Source organism: Pelodiscus sinensis, chromosome 24 (genome assembly GCF_052426305.1).
Source record: "Pelodiscus sinensis isolate ZL-2025 chromosome 24, ASM5242630v1, whole genome shotgun sequence".
Taxonomy (NCBI): domain Eukaryota; kingdom Metazoa; phylum Chordata; order Testudines; family Trionychidae; genus Pelodiscus; species Pelodiscus sinensis.
Genome location: NC_143075.1, coordinates 15902380 through 15918557, shown reverse-complemented (window position 1 = coordinate 15918557; position 16178 = coordinate 15902380). Strand labels below are relative to the sequence as shown.

The 16178-nt window shown below is 47.2% G+C and overlaps 1 protein-coding gene across 2 annotated transcripts in view; it reads right to left on the bottom strand.

Annotated features, from left to right (window-relative positions):
• Positions 1-726: 726 nt before the first annotated feature.
• CASP9 (caspase 9) overlaps positions 727-16178 on the bottom strand; it is an 18225-nt gene continuing 2773 nt past the window's right edge. For both annotated transcript variants that reach the window (XM_089773165.1, XM_006132727.5), the window contains exons 2-10: positions 15951-16164; positions 15025-15114; positions 12972-13009; positions 10726-10902; positions 9416-9505; positions 7699-7846; positions 5371-5550; positions 4011-4120; positions 727-1280 (exon numbers count right to left, since the gene is read on the bottom strand). In XM_089773165.1, the coding sequence (XP_089629291.1) occupies positions 1188-1280; positions 4011-4120; positions 5371-5550; positions 7699-7846; positions 9416-9505; positions 10726-10902; positions 12972-13009; positions 15025-15114; positions 15951-16164 (1140 nt within the window). In that variant the 3' untranslated portion in view covers positions 727-1187. The remainder of the gene's footprint in view (positions 1281-4010; positions 4121-5370; positions 5551-7698; positions 7847-9415; positions 9506-10725; positions 10903-12971; positions 13010-15024; positions 15115-15950; positions 16165-16178) is intronic.

The window sequence follows — 16178 nt, the reverse complement described above, 5'->3', positions numbered from 1 at the left end:
AAAACGGCTACCATGTCCCCCCCTCGGTCTTCTCTTTTCTAAACTAAACAAACCCAATTCTTTCAGCCTTCCTTCATAGGTCATGTTCTCTAGATCTTTAATCATTCTTGTTGCTCTTCTCTGGACCCTCTCCAATTTCTCCACATCTTTCTTGAAATGCAGTGCCCAGAACTGGACACAATACTCCAACTGAGGCCTACCCAGTGCAGAGTAGAGCGGAAGAATGACTTCTCGTGTCTTGCTCACAACACACACGCCTGTTAATGCATCCCAGAATCATGTTTGCTTTTTTTGCAACAGCATCACACTGCTGACTCATATTCAGCTTGTGGTCCACTATAACCCCTAGATCCCTTTCTGCCATACTCCTTCCTAGACAGTCGCTTCCCATTCTGTATGTGTGAAACTGATTGTTCCTTCCTAAGTGGAGCACTTTGCATTTCTCTTTATTAAACCTCATCCTGTTTACCTCAGACCATTTCTCCAATTTGTCCAGATCATTTTGAATTATAACCCTATCCTCCAGAGCAGTTGCAACCCATCCCAGCTTGGTATCATCTGCAAACTTAATAAGCGTACTTTCTATGCCAATATCTAAATCGCTGATGAAGATATTGAAGAGAGCCGGTCCCAAAACAGACCCCTGCAGAACCGCACTTGTTATACCTTTCCAGCAGGATTGTGAACCATCAATAACTACTCTCTGAATAACAGAGCAAGACAAACTATATATAAAGAGCGGGGTCTTTAATACAAAAGGGCAACAGATGCTGCAAAACTATCCCCCCTAATACTGGCTTTCAATTCAGGTGCACTTTTGATTGAAAGAGAATAAACACAAGCACAATTACAAACTGCCGACACTTTGCCCTCGCCTCCTGTAATCGTAGCTAGAGTGGGGCCATAAATGGCTACTGGAATGGCCCTCCGGACTAGTGGAGGGCAGGACTTTTCCCTGCAGTCCTGTCACCTGTCTGAAATGAGGACACGACCAGTCTTGGCCTGATCGGGCAGCAGCTGAGACGTTGATTTCACCGTAATGAGAGTGGAATCACATTAAGCTTCCCAGGAGAAACGAATCCACGCAAACAGAAGCATCGGTTCAGAGCAATCATGGCCAGGTGCAGAATCTCTGCAGGCTTCTTGGTGACTCTCTGGGTGTAGGCAGAGACCTCCCAGCCACAACTTCATTCGGTCATGAAGAAGAATTGTTTACGGAGGAAGTTAAAGCAGCCCGGCATCTGCTTGTACCGTCCTTTAGCAGACACATCACGAGCCACCTGGGAAAGAGAAAAGCCAAGGAGCGGGCTGGTTGCTGGCTGAGTGTGGGGAAACAGCTTTTCCCAGCACAGTTAACAATCCATGTAGTCAGGAGGGCTGCCTATGTTAGGGAAGGGGGAGGAGAGGCAGTGGATAGGTTTAACATTTGTACGGTGACGGTGTTTTTTTGCTGGCAGAATTAAGACAACTCTGGAGAAGTGCAGGGCAGCATCCCAGAGCAGCTCTTGTGTGATATCTTCGCACTGGCTTCATAAAGACCCTGGCTACGTCTAGACTGGCATGATTTTCCGGAAATGCTTTTAACGGAAAAGTTTTCCGTTAAAAGCATTTTTGGAAAAGAGCGTCTAGATTGGCATGGATGCTTTTCCGCAAAAGCACTTTTTGTGGAAAAGCGTCTGTGGCCAATCTAGACGCACTTTTGTGCAAAAAAGCCCCGATCGCCATTTTCGCGATTGGGGCTTTTTTGCGCAAAACAAATCTCAGCTGTCTACACTGGCCCTTTTGCGCAAAAGTTTTGCGCACAAGGGACTTTTGCCCAAACGGGAGCAGCATAATATTTCCGCAAAAAGCACTGATTTCTTACAGTAGGAAGTCAGTGCTTTTGCGGAAATTCAAGCAGCCAGTGTAGACAGCTGGCAAGTTTTTCCGGAAAAGCGGCTGATTTTCCGGAAAAACTGGCCAGTCTAGACACAGCCCCTGTGAATAGGTTTTTGCCTCTAAAATGCTTCAGAGCCCATTCTCATCAGATGCTAGCATCCGAGGGCTGCCTGTGAGCAATCATGCCTGTATCACCAACACCTGCCCACACAGGCAGGTCTTGGTATGAATCAGAAACAACCTTTCCTTTGCTCAGAAGAAATTAATCATTTCTTGTGTGTCAACACTTTCCGGGAGTTTTTTTCAAAACAGAAAAGTCTGTTATGCTGAGGGTAGGGAGAGAGTGCCCTAGTTCAGGCAGAAACCGATGGTATAATCTCTCTTCCCTCTTGCATTTGCTAAGAGTCCCCATCGCCTCCCCAAGAATTCTGCACTGGGACTGAATGATTTCTAAGCATCCACGTGCCAGACTGAAAGCAGTTTGACCAACTTGGAAGTAGAGGGCCTGATCCTGAGTTCATTGCAATCAATGGGAGTTGTGCCACTGACTTCAACTGGAGCAGAATTAGGTCCAGGAGACTGAGAGAACAATTTTTCTTTCCTGCTTTGAAGACAGTTTAGGATGCTTCTTTACATATGGGTTACTCAAAAGACAGACAAAATTCGGAAATCTGGAAGTTCATTTGCCTAGTCCTGGACTGACAAAATAACAACTTCCCATCCAGCTATCTGGGTTGTTGGTAGATGCACAATTCACAATTTCTGGTAAGTGAAGGATGATGGTTATTGTTGGGCACTGCAGAGTAAACACAGTGTTGTTTTTGCTAGAGAGCAAAATGGACCTTTTGGGGCTATTTCACAGCAGTGTGATGGCTGTAGTAGCAGGACAAGTGCCCTTAAACATTCGTTTGGGAGGTAAGGATTTTCAGTGAATTATTTCTAAAACACCAGACCCATCCTTTGCAATATGGGAGAGTTATTTCTGAGAACCTCTGCCTTCCCTTCATTAGTATATACTCAAACTTACTGGTTCATATACACACACATTTACATTCCATGCACATAATTAAGATGCAGTGACATCGCTCACACACCAAGATAACAAGTAACATTAAGACAAGCATCTGGTGGGGTTATCCATATAAATAGTAGGATGATCCAGGAGACAAATCAAAAACTCATCACGGCAGCAGAGAGTGTAAAAGCAATAAGCTAAGCCAAATATGGAGAACATACAAACACAGCCCTGTCTTGTTTGCTATTATATGTCCAAGTAGGAAATTATTTCGATTATATTGTGCTGCTGCTGGTTGCTCTGTTGTGTTGTTTTGTGACAGGACAGACAGATGGTTCTTGGCTCTGAGGCCAAGCTAGGGCAGGCCACTAGGCAAAGGTTAAGGCCAAGATTTTCAAGAGTGACTTGTGATTTTGGGTGTGAGACCTGAAATGGAGCTGATCTTCAGACTTTTTTGAGGCATTTCTTGTTGGGTCCCACAAAAGTGAAGCACTCAAAAAAATCACTTGCCACTGCTGAAAATGTAAGAGGCTAACGCAGGGGTGGGCAGGATCCGTGGGCTGGATCTGGCCTGCCAAGTGGGTTGATCTGGCCCGTGGAGGCCCTGCAGCTCCCCCGCCCCTTGGACAATTAGGGCCTGGGATTGGGGGAAGCACACGAAGCTTCTTCCACTCTGCAAGGAGCACGCGGTACTTAGACGCGCCATGTGCTCTTGGCAGGGTGGGAGGAGAGTTTGCGCGCTCCCCTGCCCCCAAGCCCTGATTGCGCACTCCCTCTTCTGCCCCCAGGCCAATCAGGGTTTGGGGGCGGGGGAGTGTGCAAAGTCTCCTCCCACCGCCAGGGGCATGGGCGCCTAGGGGGAACCGCTGGCGGGGGGCAAAGACTCCACACACTCTCCCACCCCAAAACCAATCATGGTCTGTGGGTAGGGAATCAAGGAAGTATCCTGACCCCGCCCTGCCCGCTTGAGGCCCCACCCCTTCCAGTGTGGCCCGGGGGCACTTCAAAAATATCTGAAGTGGCCCCTGGTAAAAAATGATTGCCCATCCTTGGTCTAACGCCTAACTGCAAGCACACATGCCTACATCCCACAACAGTCATAAAGAGGAACCTTTACCCTGAGTAGCATGTTTAGCAGGTCTTCACTATGGGCATATTGCTCAAGGACGCTGTCCAGTGTTTCGATGTACCACGAGCCGCTGTGCGTATCCCGCCAGGAGACAAAACCTTAGGAGAACACGGAGAAAGTAAGGAACTCACTGTCGACAACAGGCCTTTGGGGTTTCTTCCTAACTCCATAAGGAGAGGTGAGGATCCTACGGCCCACAGGCCTGATCCAGCTCCCGGCTTACTTTGATCCGGCCCAGAGCAAATCTCCATGCTGTGGGGCTGGAGCCCCAAGCTTCGGTGTCCCCTTGGGGGCCTGGAGCATGAGTGGAGCCCTGGCTCCCCAAGTGGAGTGTGAGTGAGGTGAGTGAGTTGGGATGCTTTGTTTGTTTTTGGCTTCTCGCTGGGGGCCAGGTGAGTGAGGTGTGGTGGTTTCGGTTTTTATTTTTACTGGTGTGTCACCCCCAAGGCTATGTCTAGACTGCAAGCCTCTTTCGAAAAAGAGCGTCTAGACTGCAAGCGGAACTTTCGAAAAAGCAAGCCGCTTTTTCGAAAGAGAGCACCCAGGCAGTCTGGATGCTCTCTTTCGAAAAACCCCTGTTTGCATTCAAGAACGCCTTTTTTCGAAAGAGCACTTTCGAAAAAAGGCGTTCTTCCTTGTGAAATTAGGTTTACCGCCGTCGAAAGAAAAGCCGCGTTCTTTCGATTTAATTTCTAAAGAACGCGGCTGCAGTCTAGACGCAGGTGAAGTTTTTTCGAAAAAACCCCTGAGTCTGGACACAGCCCAACTGATTTTTCTGCTGCTACTCACCAAAAGGTCCCCTCCCCTGCCTTTGGGGATAGAATTTCCACCCTATAGATAACTTCTTCTAAATCCATCACTAGAACACCTATAGCCTCCGTGAAGCAGAGACTCATCCAGTGGCTACAGACTCACTGGATGAGCTGGGGCATGTAAAAAAAAACCCTTTCTGTGCCTGTTTCCTTCATCTAAAATGGGGGTAATAATTGCTTGCTTTGTGCAGGTGAGGGGCTCATGTAATGCTTGCAAAGGACTGAGATCCTCAGATGGCAAATGCAGAGTGTTATTATTCACCAAAGAAGAGGTCCTTTAAGGGTGTCGAAGAGAGAAAATAAGAAGCCCACCCTCTCTCTTACATTGTACTTTCCATCCATAGATCTGAACGTGTTTTAAAAAGGTGATGAGGATCATTCTCCTCATTTTACAGCTGGTGAAACTGAGGCAGAAGGTGGGGAAGTGTCAGCCGGCAGGTCAGAGTCAGGAATAGAACTCAAACCTGCTGAATCCTCGGACAATGCTCTATCTGCTGCCTTCTTGCTAGGCCAGTGCTTTCCTCACCCCATCTCACCTGGAAAAGTTGAGTAGGATACCAAGATGTCACTGGGAGTGGGTAAGCTGGCTACTGCATCCGGCTCATCCAAGTTACTGGGCTGCATCTGAAAGGGACGTGCATCCAACGCTAAAGAATCTCCATGAAGTTGGTTTACGGGTGAATCAGAATCCACCTCAAATCCTCGGTCTTTTTGCTCTGCGAGAAGCAAACAAAAAACCCTTCTCTGCTACTTACGTAAGCAATAAGCCGTGAGCCCTGTCATGATTATGAGGGTTAGCCAGCAGCCTGGGGATTAAGGAGTTAACTACACCGAGCCAGGTGGAGTGACCAGTAGGAATGTAGGTGGGACTTTCAAACTGGGACAAAGGAATTTGGGTTTTTTCCTTTCTCCTTTTGTCCCTCTGAGAGAGTTCTCTGCAGCTACAGAGAGGGACAAGCATGTCTCTCTCTCTCCAAGACACCATTCTTCGTTTTCTGTAAGTAGGGTAAAGTTTAGGTAGTTTCGTTAGGCTTTATTGTTTTAAGGGTTGGGTATGGGATCTGAGATCTGGCACTGCTTAAAAGATGTTTTGGCTTTTCTTTGTAACTAAGTTCTAGGCCCATGGAGTTTCTCCATGAGTATATTTTGTTACCTTCCCATCTAGTCATTATGCTTGCAACAAGAATATTGTTGTAATAATAAAAGTTCTTTCTTTTCTTTTTATTAACCTGGCATTGGTTACTTGTGTGCGCTGATTTTTATTTTAGGGATGAGATTTCCCAAATGATCTTTCCCCTGATTTCTTTATCAACATTTGGGAGGTGGCAGCGGAAGTTTTATTCCCAAGATCTAGGTTTTTTAAGATTTTGGGGGAAGTTTTATACCAAAGCCTGGTAGATCAGGCTTTGGGGTACACTTGCTGGCCCCCACTTCTGCATTTATCATGCCAGAGTGGAGAAGGAGACATGACAAGCCCCCCACTCATTAGCAAGTCTGGTCTTCCAATGAAAGGAGCCTTTTGTTTCAGCCTCTGCTACAGTGGCAGACTCAGAGCCACTGCAATTCACCCCAGTGCAGAGTCCATTCCTGCCAGCCAGATGCTCTGAGCCAAATGCAGAGAACTGAACCAATCAGCTGTGCCAGAGAACATGCAGGAGTGGCACCAGGTTGCTTCCCTCTCCCCAAAGCTCCTTACAATCAGTTCTACTGCGGTGGAATGCACCTTCTGCTCTGAAGCGCTTCTAGCGGCTCAGTCGTTAGAAACCTCGCTCTCTAGGCCAATCAGCACGATGCCTAAGTCAGGGCTGGACAAGACGAGGCTCAGGGGGCTGGGTCCGGCCCACTGAACACTTTGAGCTGGCCTGCAGACTGCCTCCGGCCACTTTCTATTTATATCCTGCTGCCCACGCCACCGAATTTCCAGGTGGTGGCTCACGCAGCAGGATCCTATTTAAATGGCTCACATTGCACTTCATGGCGCAACCCTGGCAGTGGCTGGAGCTGCAAGCTCTTTAAATAGTCACAGCAACCCTGGGAGGCTGCCAGGCAATGTGGGAGTGACAGGGCCGTGAGCCGTGAGCCCTTTGTTGTGTTTTTAATTCAAAGCCTCCAGCCCCAGACAACTCTGGGGGAGGCTAATCCCCAGCCCGGCCCCTTTGTTTCCAGGCCACGCCCCTTCTGGGGGTGGAAACAGTCTGTAACCACATAGAAAAATTCATTATGTCCTTCCACCCCCGCGAAAATGATTGCCCACCTCTGGCCCAAGCAATATAAATACAAGGCAGAGAACAAGAGAATCAGGCTGAGCAAAGGGAAGAAGAACAGCAAAGGAAAGAGATGATGTAGAATTATTATACTTCAAGTGCCAATGCACACGCGAGCAGGCTCCTGAAGGAGCCCCTAAGGCAGAGGGGGGCAAACGGCAGCCTGTGGACCACACACTGCCCATTGCAGTTCTATGTGTGACCCATGAGATATCTGGTTTACTGTTGCCCATGCACACAGTTGCCAGATTTCACTGGTTTTCAATCACATTGGGTTTGGGGGATTTTTTGCTACTGATATTACTAAAGTGACACTCACGTGAAGTGAGAAGAGTGCTGATTGCACACTACACTGAGTGACAGAGACCTGCGCCCCCTCTGCATCCAATCAAGCGCTGCTACGGCTCAATCGGCACAACTCCCAAATTCTCGGTAGACAAGCGCAGTGAGCAAAACTAGCCCAACTTGGGAGTCCGTGTTGGGTACAATAATTTTGCAGCTGAGCTGGAGGAGGGCCACTTCTGCAGCCCCACTCACCAGCATAGGCTACCCCTTACTGACCTAAGGCAAAACACTAGTGGAGCTAAAGCCAATATTCACCTCCGCCACAGGCTTGAATAAAGAAGAGTTTGGGTTTTCCTCTTAAGCTTGGGCAGTGGGACCCATCGAAGTAGTTCACAATCTTTTCAACTGGAATGCGCTTTCCGTCTGTGCCGTAAATGCCGCCAGGAAACTGAATGTGGCTGGTCTGAAAAAGCAAAATCCACAGGCTGTTCACACTCAGGCAATTGGTCACCCTTTTCTCTGGTATAAACAACTTCCACTTTAGAAGCCTTTCCTTGTATGCCAGGAGGGTCTGATGCTCTAGTATTTGGGATGTGAGTTACGGAGAGAGAAAATCCAGGTGTTATTTTAAACCCTCCAAACTCTAGAAACCCAGGCTCCTGATCTTCCAATAGCTCTTTTCCCCCACAAAGTGGGATTTCTCACTTCTAATTTACCCTCTGTCCCATAGCTTCCTAACAGCCATTTCTGTAATTTCACCTCATTTCCTCTAGCTAGGCGCTAATACCGACCGGTATTTATTACTGCTACAGGTTGACTCTCTCTAGTCTGGCACCCTTGGGACCTGACCGGTGCCGAACCAGAGAATTTTCTAAGCCACAGGAGGTTAATCTTGTCTAGCAGCATTGCCAACCCTTCCACTGCTTAGTGGGGGGTCTTAAAAGGCAGTTCCGGGTAAATTATAGCTAAAGAACAGCACAGAACACCGAGAGCCAGGACGGGTGGCTGTAAACAAACTTTATGGGATGTCAGGAAATTTGGCTACACCTGGGACAAGTGGACATCTGGCTAACTCAAATCATGCCGGACCATGGATGTTGCCGCACCAGAGAGTGCTGGATTAGTGTGGTTCAGCCTGCAATTGGACACACATACTCAGTGACCCCTGGAAGTTCCCCTGGCTGATGTCAAATTACCCCATATAAAACATTGTTGAGCAGTGGGCTACCCACATCAACAATAAACTCTGAACACACCCCAGCTGTGTCTAGACTGGCCAGTTTTTCCAGAAAAATCAGTCACTTTTCCGGAAAAACTTGCCAGCTGTCTACACTGGCCGCTTAAATTTCCGCAAAAGCACTGACGATCTCATGTAAGATTGTCAGTGTTCTTGCGGAAATACTATGCTGCTCCCGTTCGGGCAAAAGTATTTTTGTGCAAAACTTTTGCGCAAAAGGGCCAGTGTAGACAGCCCAGATTTGTTTTCCGCAAAAAAGCCCCGATCGCGAAAATGGAGATCAGGGCTTTTTTGCGGAAAAGCGTGTCTAGATTGGCACGGATGCTTTTCCGCAAAAAGTGCTTTTGCAGAAAAGCGTCCTGCCAGTCTAGACGCTCTGTTCCGAAAATGCTTTTAACGGAAAACTTTTACGTTAAAAGCATTTCCGGAAAATCATGCCAGTCTAGACGTAGTCCCCATGTCCCAGAAAGTTGCCCCTCATCGAAACATTTCACAGTTATAAAGCAACCTCCATGCCTGCCATCAAGTGAGGCCTCCATCATACATGGTGATCAGGCAATCGCCACCATGCTGAACACTTGGCTCAGGACGCAGTTAGAGCTTGGCAATACACAGTAGGGAAGGGAGAGGTCCCACTGGTTTACGCCCATGGGATGAGATCAGGACAGGAGGGAGAAGAAACCAGTCCCCTCTCTGATACCCAGGGAATGTTGGCAACCAACACAACAGGCTTTTCAGGAGCAGGCTTCTCCCCCAAGCCCGGAGAGATGTGAACGAGAATGCCGATCCTCCTACCTGACACCCATGGGAAAGGATCACCACCAGGCAGCAGTCCAGAGCGCTGTGGTCCTGCCTAGCCAGGCGCTGCAACTCCGAGGCAATTTCCTACACACATTTGCAATGGTTAGACTTCAACACTGCCATTCTGAGTCGCCAATTTAGCAAGGGTTATCACCAGTTCTACCCCTTGTCAATCTCACGTCAATGTCACACTGCTGAAAGGTTGGACTGATTCCCCCAAAGTCTGACCCACACAAGAGCACACACAAGCACACACTGCTCCATGCTGATTTGGAGATTCGGCTTGGTGGAGGAGAGCAGACCCATGCCTCACTCCAGAGCCCACTCCTTCCCCTCCCTTTTGCCAAGAAGGCTGCTAAAATCAGTGCCAAGCAAGATGACGGTTCTGTAACGCTGACACAGAGTCCCACCCTCTTTTCTGCACGTGGGACAATGAGCCACTGTTATATGGAACACGTTCAGAGAGTCACTGCAACCTCCTGCTACTTCACATTTGCTGTTGAACCAAAGAGATTTCTTCTGCATGTTGCTGTTGTAAAGGACACGCTCACTTCTGTGTTTGATCCGAATGCATCACAACTGGAAGGCAGTGCATCCAGGCCAACCAATGCACTGCCTCAGATTGATAAATAATCCAACACATTTGTTTGGGTAGAAATGGGCGCTCCAAGAGATTGAATGTCCTACTTAAGATCAACCATTCTATAAGACAAGACAAACAGAAAATTGAGCTCCTGGGTACCCCAATATGAGAGAAGCTAAGTCAGAGGTATCAAAGAGATACATCCTTAGACAATTAGTTATAAATCATCTTCAGGAATAAAAACTCTGCCCCGAGAGACCAAATCATGAGGGTTCTTGTTTGTTCTGTTCCTATAGCAGTAAAAGACAAGATGATTGTTTCTTCGAACACTGAAGTTTGGGGTGGGGGGGAAATGTGGCTTTAACATCAGAGCACATATTGTCACCCTATAGCAACACCGTTAGGGTATGTCTACACTGCAAATGAACATGGGATTGTACCAGAGGTAGGTACAACAATGTCAGCTTTGATCTAGCTAGCATGGATAATGGGAGCAGTGTCAATGTGGTGTTATGGATTTGAAGCCACCCAAGAATGTCCCAGACTTGCTGGAGGACATGTACACAGGCAGTCAGCCTATGCTGCCATGTCCGTATGACTGTTATCTGAACTAGTGAGATTACAGCTAGCATGGGTATGCTCTGTCTGTGCTACAGCCACACCTCCGCTTGCAGCAAAAGCTCTTAGGCCATCGCCTCTCGGCAGATGCTTCCACCCTTACCTGAGCTTTGAGATCTTGTCGGATGAGGACATCAAAGTGCAGTGACTTGAAGCGCTTCTCCAGTTTCTCACAGTCTACGTTGGAGCCCTCTCGAGAAGACAGGTCAGACGTTTCAATGAAATTGACGTTGTTGATGATGAGGCAGTAGCCACACGGGTCAGCTTTCAGAACATAAACCTGGCACATGTCGCCACAGGGGAGCAGTCAGCAGACAGACTGAACTAAACCTACGTTTATTCAGTGCCCACTGGCTAATCCAGCAGGATGCAACTCTGAACCAAAAATGCGACTTTTCATGAAGCTCATTGGATTGCTTCGGTGAATTCAATGTATTATTTGCCCAGGATGAGGGGTGGAGAATGGGATCCACACACCACTAAGGAGTGAATACAAACTACTGGGATAATGTAGCACATCTAGCTTTACTTTATTCATGCAGTCCAATTGAAATCAATGGGATCAGCAAAATCAGGGCTTCATTGAAATGGATACAGGGCCAAATTAACTTCCATTGACTTACAACAAGGATGAACTTGGCCTCCACTTTACTAAACACATAGGTCTGCATTCATGGTACTATATTCAGTTGTAACAATCATGCTGCATTCGTGTGCGCAGTACATTTCCATTAGTGAGGGGTTTATCTTAGTATATTTCACACTATAATTACAAACCTAAAATACCCACTCTACAAATACAGCACACTCTAAGTGTTGCACGAGTTAATTATTAGTTGTCTTGATAGTAATTGCTAAGGGAAAAATATTTGGCTATGTGGCTGGTCATATTTATGTTGCCATTAGAGGAGTAAGGGTGGTGTGACAATTGATCTAATCTGAACTGAGCTAGCCCCGTCAAAGCAGCAGGACTCATTCAGATGCTAGATCTGACACCTGGACATCAAAGTCACATTTGCTAGTAATTATTTATCTTTTAAACAACACAATACTGTTTGAGTCAAATAAACTGTAAATACGCACAATATAAGTTACCAGACTGCAGACAAAAAATTTCAAAAGCACCTAAATCCCTTTAACTTTGGCACTGAGGAACAGATTTAGGCCTACTTGACACTCAAAAGTTGTGTCAGCATAGCACTGTTGGTTAGGGCAGAGGCGAGCAAAATACAGCCTGCAGACTGGATCCGGCCCACCAATCCTTTGGCTCCCATGGGACCCATTGGAATCCTCAGGTGTGGTCCCTGCAGGTCCCGCTGGGCTGCTGGAAGGGAGCCACCTAGGTAAGCGCCTCCTGGCCAGAACCAGCATCTGGCACCTCACTCCCTCCCACAGCCCAACTCCCTGCCTCAGGTTGCCACCCAAACCCTCTGCATTCTGCTCCCCCCTGTTCCAGGTCACAACTCCCTCCCAGACCCTGCACCCCCTCCAATATCCCACCCTAGGACCAGAGTCCTCACTTGCATCCATACCCCCTCTCCAACATTGTACCCCCTGCTGCACCCCAATGCCCTGGCCATAACCTAAACCCTCTGAATTCCTCCCCCAGGTCAGAATCTTCTCCTGCACCCTAATCCCTTGCCCCAGGTCACAACCCCCTCCTTCACCCAAACTCCCTCTCAGACCCTACACTCTCTCCTTCACCCCAATAGCTCCCTTCTGCACCCTGCCTCCGTCCCAGACCCTGCACCTCCTCCATAGAAAAGTGTGGCCCCTGACCACTTACCAACATTTTGGTGTGGTCACCCCAGTAAAAATGATTGTCCATCCCTGGGTTAGGGAGAGGAAGGACAATCACACCCATAATTGAATGTTCTAGGGCTAGCAAAGTCCCTAGAGCAGATGCAGTTATACCCATGAAAAAGGCCTTTTGCTGTTATAGCTTATTTAATTGGGGAAACAGATATAAGCTGTACCAGATGAAAAGTCTTTTAGCCCATTACACTGACATATCCTTTTTAGTATAGACAGAATCTTACAAAGGTATTTAGGCACCTGAAATGATGTCAAGTGCCTAGCAAGATTTATAACAGTACCTTAGTGAGAAAGGTATCTAACTCCCATAGACTTTCAATGGAACGTAGGCAACTCATCTGCATAGATACTTTTGAAAATTACACTAGGCACCTGTCTTCCCTTTAGACTCCTAAATACCTTTGTAGATCAGAGTCTTAAGAGCCTAAGTCCTTTTAAAAATGGGATTCAAAGTGGGTGATGGTGGGGGAGAAAAAGGAGGTGGTTCAGGTAAGAAATAAGTAAAAATACTGTATAGAAAAACAAGATACTAACCATATCTGAGTTCTTCCTGGATCTGTCTTCAGCACAACCTATAACATGATAAGAGAGAAATGACATACAGCTCCACTATCTACCGCACATTCATTAGAGGGTTAGGTCCCTGCTTAAAAGGATTAATATTAATGCACTTTATTTCTGGATACATTCAGTCACACCTGAATGCCTCCTTATTCCTAGCCACACACAGGAAAGTAATATTTCATTATCTGATTGTTCATTTACTGGAGACATTGAGAGAGACGTTCTGGAGGTTCATTTATCATGGCTTTGGATACTGCCAGTCAAAGAGTATGTCTATGCAGCAAAGTTATTTCGAAATAACAATCCTTATTTCAAAATCACTTTCCTAGCGCCTACACAAGCCAACTGCTATTTTGAAATTAATTCGAAATAGAGGAGGGCTTATTTCAAAATTAGTAATCCTCATTCCACGAGGAATTGCACCAATTTCGAAATTGCTATTTCAAAACAAGCGCTGTGTAGACACTTATTTCGAAATAGGGGGCCTCCAGCCCTTCCCAGGGTGCCCTGCTGACTGTCCTGGCCACAAGGTAACTTCTGACCTGATGCCCCACTGGAACCAATTCCGGCTGGCCTTAAATGCGATTCAGCGTCCAATCAGTGTGGATGCGCTATTTCGAAATACCAAAAAGGTATTTCGAAATGCATTTTGTGTGTAGACGCGTTATTTCGAAATAAGATATTTCAAAATAACTATTTTGAAATTAGATATTTCGAAATAACACTGTAGTGTAGACATACTCAAAGAGTATTGCCCACAGAGTCATAAATTTGAGCTCTGCTTGTCAGAAGAGAATTGGATGGGAAATCATCAAGAGCCTTACCACCTCACACACAGGCAAACTAGCCTGGCCTAGAAAAGTCTCTGTAACAATCCATGGTACAACTCCAACTTGTTCTGGTGGCATCTGGTTGTTCAGATTGATTAAATTAGATCTCAAATTAACAAATACTGTACATCGTACTATATCCCTTATGGCTGCACCTCTCCCATTATTCAGAACTTTGGTGGATGGATCAGTCACGACAGAGTCTTGTTTTTAATCTGGTTTTAATCTTGGTATTTTCTGAGTTCAGTTAATGGCTCAGAGGCTCCTAGCCACTAGCCAGAAACATGGACCAACACTATGGCTGTGATTGAAGTAAGAATACATGGAGATACCCGTTCAACAGAAGGAAACAGCTGCAGGTGGCTGCTAGTCCCTGCACACAAGGAGAAAATCAGAATGGCTCAGAAGCGACACCTAGATGGGCAGGGAATGGGAACAATGTGTAGGCAGTGAGATCAGCCCAGCCTCTGGCAAAAGGCTGCAGACAGAGGAAGGTGCAGGGCAGAGGAAGGTGCAGGGCAGAGAAAGTGCCTCCAGAGGAATTATGGAGCAGCACAGATACACTCCAGAGCAGTGACTGACAACCAAGGCAGTGAGTGGGTCGCATGAGTGGCTCTCCTTCGACTCAGTGGATCGCAAGATTGAAATCCAGTGATGGGCAGCCTGTAGCCCATTGGGGTTCACCTGCAGCATCTGCTCTCTGACCCTTCCCCCATGCCTCTCACGCATGGAGCTCTTCACTTCCTACTCCTTCCTCTCCCTCCCAGCACTTCTGGGGCATCATGAATCTGCTGAGTTGTGCTCCGTCCCTGCTCCTGCCCTTCCCTCCCAGAGCTTGAACCCCCACGAATCAGCTGATTCACAGCACTGCAAAAGTGTTGGGAGGGAGGGGGAGCAGTAGGTAAGTGCAGGGCTCCACTGCCCCAGTGCACAAGAGGCACATGGGGGAAGGGGACAGAGAGGGGGTGCACAGGCCACAGGTGGAACCCCAATGGGCTACAGGTGGCACTCCAACCCACCACTGCTCCGGAGGGTACTACAACCAGGAGGAGGATTGGCACAGTATGCTGGCCACCCTGAGCATCCCTGAAGAAGATGGGCTGAAGGGACCTTCATGAAGTCTGGGGAGAGAGGAGAAGGAATGAAGGACAGACAGGGTGTAAGTCAATAACTGACTAGCAGAGACAGCTTACCTTGAGACGCTACACTGGGACGCCCCGGCTCTTGGCATCTTTCAGTCACAGTTCGGACTGGGGCAGGCAAATATTCAGGATCCTTCACATCTGTAAAGGTAGAAGGCATCTGGGCCTTGAGTGACCATTCTTCCTATAGACTTGAAATAATAACTCCCAAAATAACTATTTCAAAATAAGTTATTTTGAAATAATTTCCCAGTGTAGACATAGCCTTAGCTTCATTATCACAAGTCCTACAATTGACTGGAAACTGCTTTTGTTGTTATACATACCTTGGATTCTGTATTTTCCACTTCAACTTATCTGATTAAGTGGGTTTTACCCAGGAAAGCTCATGAACTAATATATGATGTGTTAGTCTCTAAGGTGTGCCAGGACTACAGGCAGTCCCCGGGTTACATGGATCCGACTTACATCGGATCCCTACTTACAAACGGGGTGAGGCAACCCCGCACTAGCTGCTTCCCCCCAGCAGACCAGGGAGATGCGAAGCTAGCGCTCCCTCCCCAGCAGACCAGGGAGACGCGGAGCGGCTTTTCTCAGCAGACACCTCAGCTTGAGAATAAAGGACTGAGGGAAGTGAGGTGTGGGAGAATAAAACTGAGCTCTGGAGAAATGTTTGGCTAGAGTTTCTCCTACAATATGTACCAGTTCCGACTTACATACAAATTCAACTTAAGAACAAACCTACAGTCCCTATCTTGTACGTAACCCGGGGACTGTCTGTACTCATTATCTTTAAAGATACAGACTAACACAGCTACCCCTCTGAGATTATACAATCAGTGATTCTGGAAGACATGTGGACGATCAGATTTTACAAGCTGTTAGGCAGCCTCCTGTCTGTACCTGCCTGGCAACAGAGCTTACAACTGCAGAATCCAATTTTGCTTGTTTATTCTGAAAATAACACCACTACTCACATGTATCACCCTTTCCACCACATAAGCCCATTTTAATTGGTTTTATATCAACTGGACACAACTGTGGGAATTTGTATCCTTCACTCAGCAAAGCAGCAAGGTCATCCTGTCCAGTTTCTTGCAGGCTTGAGACAAATGCAGGAAAAGCTTGTCTCCCTCGCGTCTGAAGGTCTGTAACCAACTGCCTCGCTTGGTCTCTTCGAGTGCCTGCTCTCTATAAGGGAGCAA